An 11,240-nucleotide genomic window follows, 5' to 3' on the forward strand; every position below is an offset into this window, starting at 1 on the left:
CTGATAATGCAAATTTCTAAAATCTAAAATGCCTTTTTGCTCAGTTTAGAAATGAAAATAATACAATAAAAGAGAAAACATCTTCTTGGTAAAGAATAACTTAGGAGGAAGGATCCAAGAACACTGCAGGACGTGAGTTCAATAAGATTATCAACGAGAAGGAAGGAAACTTGGTCATTAATCATTTGTTTTGGAAATATATTTTGAAAATGCTTCTAAGTATTTGCACTGTGCTATATGCACTGGGGACAGTCATGTTAAACAATTCTTGCCTTAAAGAAGCTTATGATCTAGCAAGAGAGGGAGACTGAGCCATTAATAGCTATACTACATCAATGGTTATAACCATTGATGGCTATACCACAGCCATCAATGTTATATCACATCAGTGGTTATGTTTCATTAGCAAGCAGATACAGGATGCTTTGGGAACATCATGGGAGGGAAGTCATGGGATGAGAAAAAATGAAACTGAAAGAGACTCCTCAGAAAAAGCAAAAACAATATTGATTTTAATAAAATGTCCGCCCTTTTAAAATCAAACACATTTAATACTTTATCTGTATAATACATTGAAGTATGTCTTGTTCTTTAAAATATAGTTTCTCCAAATGATTCTGAGGCTCAATCATGATTACAAGATACATGAAATTAGGCACATTAACATGACACAACTATTCAGTAATCTTTACAGTGCATTATTTATAAGACGCCACAAGTCACAGTTTATACAAGTTAAAATGTGCTATATGAAGTATTTGCAGTTTTTGTGTATTTTTCCCTGCTAGGTGAAGTGAATATTCTTTTAACATTGTACCTTGGTGTTACCTCCTTTGAAAGATGGACATTGAAAGTTAAAAATCAGTCACTATATAGGCACTGCTGTATGGAAAACACATTTTGTGTTTCTATATATTGTAAGCGGAAATGCCTTTTGAGTACATATTTATGCCAGAAAGCTTGACAAACACTGAACAGTCTGTAAAAAAAAAATGGAAAATCTCTTGACCATCAATTCAAATAAATATAATTTAACTATTTGCAGGAATACTAATTTACTTTATTAAATTAATTACTCTGAAATGCTCTTGTTGTCAGGTACCAAAATAGTTTTGAAGTTAGGGAGCTGCTTTCTCTCTTCATTCCTGTGGGTGCCCCAATTCTCTGTAATATTTGCAGCTGAGAAGTATGTCTTTTTATTCATTTTTAAATTTTCATTTAAGTGACAATCAATTGGGAGCAAATTAAATCCTCCCTTAAGGTAAAAAAAAAAAACCACCAAAAAACAGAAACCTCAAACCACTTCTGAATGACTTCAGACTATCTTTCAGTTCCTGAATGCTGCTTTGCATACTGTTACTATTGTAACACACTAAAATGATGCCTATCATAAAATAAGGATGGCCCAATCTGTTGACAATCTAATCTAATCTAATCTAATCTAATCAAGATGACCCAATCTAATGACAGTATTGGATGGCAAGTACTTCTGAAGTCAGTTAATAGTAACACTTTAAAGAAATTTCATTCCAATAAGTATAGTATAAAAGTCTTTATATTATATGCATAAATTCACAAAAAGCACTTCAAAGATGTCTGGTCAAAACTATTTCCAGAAGACCCCAAAGCCCACACCTTTTGTTCCAAATGTAATTATGACAACTACAACAAAAGCAGTAAAAAGCAAGACAAGAAAATCTTAGTCATTTTCAAATGATTTCAACCCCATTCCTTGGGAGAACAGGTAATCAAAGTATGTTGCAGGTTGTGCTTGTTTTTAAACAGATGTCATCCGGGACCATAGGCTATAAGTAGTTTCAGATTTTCTCATTATCATCATTGTTGATTTTTTTAAATGCGACTGGGCTTGCTTGCTTCAAAGAAGTCTTGGAAACATCTGTGTGCATGGTGGACATGGCTATTGTTTCATAATCATCATCCCGAGACCGGAAATCACAAAAGTTGAAGAAGAACTGCAAGTCTCTCTGGAAGTTTTTGTTCAGGAACCCATAAAATATGGGGTTGACACAAGTGGATATCATTGCTGTGAGGTGGCAGAGCAGGAATAACAGATTGTGGTTGCAGGTAGCAATGATCTGATGATTCCAATCAAACACAGTGTTAAAGATGGTAAGAGGTAGCCAGCAGACTGCAAACGCTACCACAATGGAGAGCAGCATGATATTGATTCTTTTGGTTTCACTGGACCTGTACTTATTGTCTCTCATCTTGTCCATCATGTTGTTTCTCCTTTTTAGGCGTATATATATCTATGGAAGAAAAAAAAGTTTAAATAGAAACACTCATTTGATGAGGAATTCTGTGTAAAGAAGGTAAAAACGGAAATGATAGAAAAAAAGTTTTCTTACCTTGAAGTAGCAAATAAATATAAAACAAAGTGGACCAAAATACTGCAGCACCAAGAGGAGAGTGGTATAAGACAACCTATGAGAGTCCGATGGAAATTGATCAAAGCACACGTATTTGTCTTTGTACGCATCAAGTGTTACATTTTGGAACGGCTCATCAGTCATTACTTGGTAGATCAGGAAAGGCAAAGAAGAAGCCACAGCAAGGACCCAAATCACAGCAATACCTACATAAGCATGTCTATTATTTGGTCTCCACCCTCGAGGGTTGATTATCAGCTGATGTCGTTCCACAGCAATGAGAACCAGAGAGAAAATGGACACAGTGATTGAAACACATTGCACAAAAGGATTCAACTTACACATCGCCTCACCAAAGACCCAGTGGTCCATTAATGTGTAGACAAATGTAAAGGGGAGACACATGATGGCAACAAGCAAGTCTGAGAAGGAAAGGTTCACAATCAGGATGTTGGTAACATTTCTCATCTCCTTTTGTTTCAAGATGATTATGATCAAGGCCAGGTTTCCAGAGACACCAAGAATGATCACAGCTCCATAAGCAAGAGCTAAGGTAAATATCATGGCCAAGGGCAGATGACAATCATCATTTTCAAAAGCCAAAAGCTGGGCATTCTTCTCTGAGAAGTTAGAGTGGACTGAATGATTTTCAACCTGGGAAAATAATGTTGAATTCATTTTGATTGGTTTGGTTGTTATAGATTATTTTAGACAAATGGACAGTATGTTTCTTCAAAGCAGGTCAACTGTTCAGCTTATTCTTATTCGCCATATTGGAATCCATTTACCAAAATTATTCTGAATTCTTCATTCCCTTGAACTGAACAATCTGTAAAGAGAAAATGACCAATTGCATTACTAATTTTATTGAGGGCAGTCAAAATGACTTCTGACTCATAGAACTCTTAAAAGTGAAAACACTGAAATAAATAAACAAAATATAATCTTGTAAACATCTAAAATAGCAGAAATGGTGAAAACATACTGAATAAAGAAAAAATAAAATTTTTAATTGGACTTGCTTACAGAACAAGTCTTAGTAAAACATAATGGTCCATAAGTTAGTAAGGAATATATAAATCTTATGCCCCAAGTCTTACATAAACAGTAATAACAGCACATTCCTAAACATTGTAAGAATATGAATGTATAAAAACCACTTAATGCACAGATTAAAACATAAGAAAAATAAAAAAACAAAGCAAAACAAAATAAATTACCTAATTCTTCCATATGCTATAGAAATGGAAGAATTGGTGTCAAGGTCAAGTTGTAGCAATAGCTCCACCATACATACACTGGACTGCTTTTTAGGGCAGATGTTATTCAGCACAAGCATATTCAACAAAAGATGATCACTATAGTGAAATATCAAAAAACTTTGCCATGAATGACTATTGAGAGACTAGACAATGTTTAATCCGGAAAATACTTAGTAGGAATGGTACAGATGTCTTCTCGTATTTTAATGGGTAGCATGTAGAACACAGCGTTGATCTTAGAATGTTACATCTAATTGTATGTACAAGTTAAAAGTAGGACCAAGAGGTGCACATTATTTTTTTAAATCACATCGTTGTGAGGAACAAAAGTTTAATGAAATGGAATTATTTGCCTGCAAATCTAGCAAGTGTTCCATATACAAATTTTATAACCACCATATGAAAGACCATTTCAGAGAGTTCCTATATTGTGTAGGAGATTCTAACTTTAAGAGTCTGTTATTTTATTAATATGTTAGATGCTTTCAAGGATTTCTAAGGTATTCTTTATGTAAATATCTTCCCTACCCACCAGACTATATGTGTGTCCGATGCAAGGATCTAGATTTTAGTTGTAATTTTGGTTTTTCACGGCATTTTGTGATATATTTTTCTCTTATTAACAACACAAATCACAGACTTGTAGAGTTTTAAAAAGTTTGAAATTATTTTAAAAACTCCTTTTCAAAAATAAGTCTGATATTCCCTAGATTACTAAGTAAATATGTGAGACGGGGTTTCTTATGTTAATTAACAGGCCATCTTGCTTGTATTAAGAAACTGAATTTCATTCTTTTCTTCTTAAATAAGACCAATAAAGAAAATCGTGCAGAGTTACTTCCATTGAAAGAAAGATAAGAAACTTAATGAACAAGAAATGCATTCGCCTTTTACTTAATGCCTCTAATAAACCTTTCCTTTAATTTTTTTGCTTTCTAGAACATGAGGTTTTTTTTTTTATTATGAAACCATGATTTGGCCTTAAAAACTTAAGAAGAATAAAGTAAGGGTTGCTACAATGAAGTCAGAATGAAACTATTAAAGAATGGTAATGGAATGACTTCAGATATGAATGTTATTAGAAACGTGGCTCTCTCTTCCTCTACGCATCAACCTGTAATGACTCCCTAATACTTATGTGATAACCACACTTTTTCTCTCAAGAATTCCAAAGGCAGAGAGAATGATCAGTGATTGTCAGAGTTTGAAAACAATCTCAAAGGAGCAGTAATAACTTCAAATTATTTGGAAATCTCTTAAGAATTCAAGAAAATTTAGCATCATATTTCCTATTTAAGTTGCTATAGAGATATTTAACATGACTTATCAATTAATTATAAGTTTTCCTTCATTATTTGAAGTAAAACTAGCAGAGCAGGGAAAAGCTTTTTATCCTTGTCACCAAGTACCAACAGGTGAATGAGGACCCTGGTTTGAGACACGTGAGAGAGAGAATACTAAGTACATTCCCCAGCCTGACACATTAAGACCTCTGCATTATACCTCTTGTCCACACTTTACTCTAATAATCCCAATGTGAATACACTGCTCTAGGCAGGTGAGTCTGTTCACAGTCTACCAAATATAGCTCTGCGTCTCCACCTTTGCCATTCCTCTTGCTGGGTGTTCTCTCTGTCCCACCACCAATCCAAACTCTACCCATCTTTCAAAGCACCATTTAGTCCCTAGAATCCTTAGTTGGTTCCTCTCATTTTTAATATAACATCTTTGAGGTAGGCATTGTGCATACTTCATAGTGCCTTGCAAGTATTAGATTTAGAACGAAACTGTGTTGACTGATATAACTGATGCATGGTTGGAATAGTAGGTTCTTGGGTAAATTAATCCTAACATCAATAGCTCAATTCCATCATAGTCCTTGAACAGGCAAAATGTATGCTAATCACAACAGCTGTGCTCCTAGGTCATGTATATAGGGGAAAATGTTACACTTTATGTAAAAAAAAATTTCTGAAAGAAAATTTATTCATTCAACAAATATTAATTAAACATTTATTTTGTGTTAGGCATGGTTTTACTGGAGAGAATGTGACCTTTTCACTGAGCTTCTAGTCTTGTGGGCAGAGAAAGACAAGAAAAAAATTAGTAAAAGATATAGTATGCTAGAAGATAATAAGTATTATGAAGTAAAACAAAGCAAGAAAGAGGGACTGGGGCCGGGCGAGGTGGCTCACACCTGTAATCCCGGCACTTCGGGAGGCCGAGGCGGATCACCTGAAGTCAAGTTTGAGATCAGCCTGGCCAACATGGTGAAACCTTGTCTCTACTAAAAATACAAAAATCAGCCAGGCGGAGTGGAGCACACCTGTAGTCCCAGCTACTTGGGAGGCTGTGGCAGGGGAATTGCTTGAACCTGGGAGGCAGAGGTTGCAGTGAGCCAAGATCAGGCCACCTCACTCCAGCCTGGGTGACAGAGCAAGACTCCGTCTCAAAAAAAAAAGAAAGAGAAACTGGATTTGGGGGAGCTGCAATTTATTACTTGACTGTAAAAGATGGCCTCTGACTGTCTGAGAAGAAGGCATGTAAGTTAAGACCTGAGAGGAGTGGTGAGTAGGGAAGCTACGCAAGTATCTCAGGGATTGCATCCCATATGGAAAGAACAAAAATCCCTAAGGCCCGTGTGTAACTGGTGTGCTAAGTAGCAATAAGAAGTAGGTTAAATAAGGGAGGGACTCTTAGGAAATTAATTGGGAAGGCTAAAGAGAGGGGTACAGACTGTAGAGCCTTTTTTTTTATGGTCTTTGCCTATAATCCTGAGAGAGTTGGGGAGCCTCTGGAAAGTCTTTGGCAAAGGTGTGAAGTTTTATGACTTTTGATTTAAAATTACTATTCTAGCTGCTGTTTTCAACACACTCAAGGAAAGAGAAGAAATGGGGAGATTCATTAGAAAGCTAGTGCAATAATTTTGGTGAGAAATAATAGGGACAGAGACCAAGATGTATACCATGGAGAAAAAGAAACAGAAATATTCTATCCACTGACTGATTTTGGCAAAAATGAATACATATAAGAATTCACACAGACATTAAATTATTGCAAAGTACAGGCTACAAACATAGCTTTCTTACAGATGAGTTCAGGTAAACGTACTGAAGCTCTAGTCTGATACCTTTGAAATTGTATTTAATAGGCATGCCCAATGAGGAAGCATTTTTCTTACTAGGTAGAAGTTAATTTAGCTATAGAGAAAATGAAAACTTTATTTTTTTCAGGTGTTTTCAAGCCTGTTTTACTAAGTGCACATTTGATAGTTATTCCAGTTGTGTAAACCAATTCTGCATTGGATAAAATGTGTATTTTCAGTTTACCTTAGTGTAATTTCAAGAAAGAATAACTGTCAGAAAATAACAATACTAAGAGAGAATTTACATACTTTATCTTTGCAAAAGAAAATAATTTGATATTTACTATTCTAATATAATTTGTAAAATAAGCTATGCAGCTACAGCAACTGCAAAAATTAAAGACTGTTAAATCTCAGTGTAGCTGCCATGTGCATACAGAGACAAAACAGAGACATTACATACATCACCAGTTGGCAAATTAGCCCCCTTGCAGAGGGAAATTTCCTCTTCTTTCTTCCCAGTTAGAATGCTGGCCTTTCATTGCTTGCTCTTCGCAGTGCTGTTACTACTTGAAAATATAGCTCCCTGATCATAACCTGCTGCAGATAAATTTTTTCAAATACTCAGGATTGGCTGTTCACCTCACTTGTGTTGGAAAAGAAATGTCAGCCTTGTTACATACAGCCTCCCAAAGTTACTGCTAGCTTATCTAAATGAATTACATAATTCTCTGCTCCTTCCTTGCTGGGGAGGGCTTGTTCAACAGACTGCTGCCTTAAGACAATAAAGACTAATAAAGTAGTAGTCACGGAAGAGCACTCAGTCTAGTCCTGGGTGGGGAACCTGGTCGGGTTAGCTTTCTGCTCCCTCGCTTGCTTCGCCGGAGAGCCGGCCCAGGATCGAGAACAAACAGCTACTGCTTTTCCGTTCCAGACCTGACAGACAAGCTCCACATGTCCCCTGCCTGTGTGTGCCATCCCGCCCGTCATGCTTTCTCATAGGATGGGGAGTGGGGGAAGCAATGCGTGCTCTAATGTGTGTGTGTGAGTGTGAGTGTGTGTACATGGAAACACACTCTCTTTTGCTCCTCTCTCCCAGGTTTTTCCTGTGCTCCAGAAGTTATCAAACAACGAAATGGGAAATGGGACATATTCAGTCAAAATTCCTGTTGGCACGCTTACCCACCCACCTTTTTCATATTGCGTAACTAGGTGAATCGCCCGAAATTTACTCCATTCCTGACTGCCTACTACACACACACACTCTCTATCTCTCTCTCTCTCTCTCTCTCTCCCATCAGAAAACCTTTCTACCAGTGATAAGAGACTAGCAAAAGAGAAAAGATACAAACAACCAAAAACAAGCAGATCCCAAACCGAAGTCAATTCTCTCTCTTTGGCCCAACATCAGACCTTAAAACATTCTCATCTCTCTAGTCTACCTGGGAACCAACGGCACACCCTATCAAGACACCTCCACCTCCTGTCCATTCCCAATCTCCTAACCCAGCCACGTTCCATCATTACTTTTCTAAAAGAAAGAGCTAAAGAGTTCCCTGATTAGAACTCCAATGATTAAAAGCTTCGGGTGTCTATCGGGGCGCAGCGCCACACTCGAAGCGCCCCGTACTGCGGTGCGCGGCTCGACTGCAGCCGAGACGCGCGGAACCCGCAAGTGGGAGTGGGCTTGCGCGCTGGGGTCCGCGCCGAGGGCTACTCCCACCTCCGCCAGCTCCCAGCCCGACACCTGCCGCGGGACCCGGGCGACGTTGGGCGACGCGCCAAGCTCCCCCTTCTCCGGCTCATCCCAGCCCGTTACTCCGCGAAAACTCCGGTGCGGCCAGAGCCAGCGCCTCCAACCAGCTCAAGACACATAAGGAAAATGAGCGGGTGCGGGATAGACGAACTCGGGCGCCTTCCCACTGCCTCTGCCTTTTAAAGAGAACCGCGGTAGAGGAAAACTTGGATCCCCATCCAGAAATTCCCCGGGAGCAGGTGGTGGGAAAGCCCGAACTGCGCGTAGGGTACCCTCTCCTTTCACCCGCGTCAGCCCCATATCCTTCGGCAGGAGCCCGCGAACGGTCCGGTGATTTGGAGCAACCTGCGACCTGCCTGCACTGGAGACCCCACCTTGGTCCCCCAGAGCCAGTTTCGGACACTCGCATCGTTTTTCTTCCCCTCTCATCCTTCACCTTGTCAATGAGAGATTTCGCAGAAGTCTCTGGAAAGGCATAAACTCGCAACTTACCCTCTTTGGAATTTGTCTTTTTCGCTCCTGCTTATTAAAGAAGGAAGGGTGGGAATGGAAGGCAGCAGAGTGGGGAAGATCCGCTGGTATTTCTCCTGCTCAGATCCTAAAGATTGATGAAGCTAGGAAGAGACGCCTCCTTAAAGCCGAACTCCACCTCATCCTGGATCACGTGACGGCGTCCCGCGAGTAGCGCCTGAAGCTCCCCCAACCCCACAAACACCTCACAAAGGTGCACACTTCGGGGAAGCATTGCCTAGGAATTTTGGAAAGAAAAGCAATCCAACAGAAGCCACACATTATTCGACACAGACGCCCCGCGCAGGGGAAATGAAGCCCTAATCCCCACAGTCCTTGACTCCGGGGAACGCAGGGCAGTTTCCCGAGGCTTGAAAAAGTCGGTGCCACTGTGCTTTTCTTTGTTTGCAGGTCAGTGCCATCTTGTGGCCGAAGTCATACCCGGCTAGAGAGCTCGAGCGCCAGCCCAAACCAGGAATCAAAGCGCTCGCTGGGAAACATGAAATTCGCCACAATAATGGCACTAATATTTTCTTTTGCTTTCTTTTGTGACGCTCAAATAACTCTCACGCCAGTGCCGAGAATTTGTTTTCCTCAGTTTATAAGTGAACAAAGAGAAGACCTTTAAAAAGCCAAAGCAGTCAATCGGCCCTCCTTTCTTTGGCCCACTGAGAAAATGCATTAAGTCAGATTTGTTCCCGGCGCTTAGCAGCTTTTTAGTTTTTTTAGGGGAGAACCATGAGCTGAATATTTCCCTGGTGGTCGAAAAGAGTCAATGCAATTTTCTCGGTGATTAGTACTACAGTACTGAACACTATGAAGAAAAAAATAGAATGTACACCGAGTACGTTGAAGGCGGCCAACCCCATCGTGGTGCCCGACGATTCAGGCCAATTACTGACACACTGATCTTAGATGTTTTACCTGATTCTATTCTAGTTTCAAAAGTCAAAGTTGTAAACACACACATACACACACACACAAATTATGTAGACGATGAACAGATGCAAATGAGTAGAACTTCTTCCAAATAAAATTGTTAAAAATAAGAAGTCTTTCTAATAAAGATATAGGTCACTGCCCAGAGAATTTATAAAGATTTCATTACAAAAAAATTCTAATGGCAGTCTTTCTTCTAATTAAAATCAAAATAAAATTCCAAGACAAATGGACTCATCTGAACTTTATACTGTTAAAAATCGTTTTCTTTTTCTGATTGTTAGGCTGAATAAACATATTTAAGGTTCAATATAAGCTCATTTATATAGATAGTGATGAACACAATCTCTGGATGTTTTTCCAAGAAAGCTTTCCAAAATATGTGTCACTAGACATATTTTTATATAGTTGGAAAGGCATTGTAATCAAGAATTAAAATGTCATGATTATGTAATGATTGTACTATTATTGTATAACAACAGATATAAGCATACATATAAAAATCTCTAATGGTTAAGCAGAGTAAAATGACAACATAACAGATTCATTTATATACACACATACACAAACACACACATACACACACATACTTTTTTTTTTTTAACCAAGGCACAATAATTTTTACCAAGGCACAATTTAGGAATTTCAACTCTTTCAGGGAAGAATAACTAATATTCATTCAGGTTTCTATGCATCTTCTGTCTACTCTATTGCCTTAAGTCACATTCTGTTCTTAGAAGGAAGTTTTCCCCATGGTTTTGATCATCAAATTGGCTATCTTTAGCCTGCTATAAGAATTACAAATGAAGTAATCTAATTCTCTACAAAGAATATATTTTTATGTAGAAACTTTTATTATGTCAGCAAATATTTTGGACTTGAGAATATAATTTGGACTCAGGTACTATGCTTTCTCTATTTCCCAAGAATACTAATGAAGCATGTCTGCAAGCGGTCTAAACTATTATGGCCATTGTATTTTATCATTTTATTAACTCAATTTTTATGAAGTGTTCTCCCTAAGGAAAATTTGTGAAACTGCATTCTTGAGTTATTAATGTCAAATACCAATCTTTGAAAGATCATTGGTCTCAAAGACTCTTTTCTATGACAACTTTATGATACAAAGAGAAGTTCTGAAATGCTCAACAGTGGCTGGGGGTGGTGGATCACACCTGTAATCCCAGCACTTTGGGAGGCCGAGGCAGGTGGATCATGAGGTCAGGAGTTCGAGACCAGGCTGGCCAACATAGTGAAACCCCATCTCTACTAAAAATATAAAAATTAGCCAGGTGTGG

The 11,240-nt window shown here is 38.5% G+C and overlaps 1 protein-coding gene across 1 annotated transcript; it reads right to left on the minus strand.

Moving 5' to 3' along the window:
- Positions 1–485: 485 nt before the first annotated feature.
- Positions 486–9,200, minus strand: NPY1R (neuropeptide Y receptor Y1). The gene is made up of 3 exons (XM_002815260.5): positions 8,986–9,200; positions 2,370–3,219; positions 486–2,270 (listed from the first exon to the last, which is right to left on the minus strand). The coding sequence occupies exons 2-3, from the start codon at positions 3,066–3,068 to the stop codon at positions 1,818–1,820; spliced, it is 1,152 nt and encodes a 383-aa protein (XP_002815306.1). The 5' UTR covers positions 3,069–3,219; positions 8,986–9,200; the 3' UTR covers positions 486–1,817.
- Between the last annotated feature and the right edge of the window lie 2,040 nt (positions 9,201–11,240).

This window comes from Pongo abelii, chromosome 3, assembly GCF_028885655.2.
Source record: "Pongo abelii isolate AG06213 chromosome 3, NHGRI_mPonAbe1-v2.0_pri, whole genome shotgun sequence".
Classification (NCBI taxonomy): Eukaryota; Metazoa; Chordata; class Mammalia; order Primates; family Hominidae; genus Pongo; species Pongo abelii.

Bases quoted from the DNA above. Each gene is read 5' to 3' on its own strand.
- NPY1R (XM_002815260.5), bottom strand. From the start codon at position 3,068: ATGAATTCAACATTATTTTCCCAGGTTGAAAATCATTCAGTCCACTCT. The intron at 2,271-2,369 runs GTAAGAAAACTT...TTTCTTCCATAG, and splicing joins TATTTATTTGCTACTTCAAG to ATATATATACGCCTAAAAAG.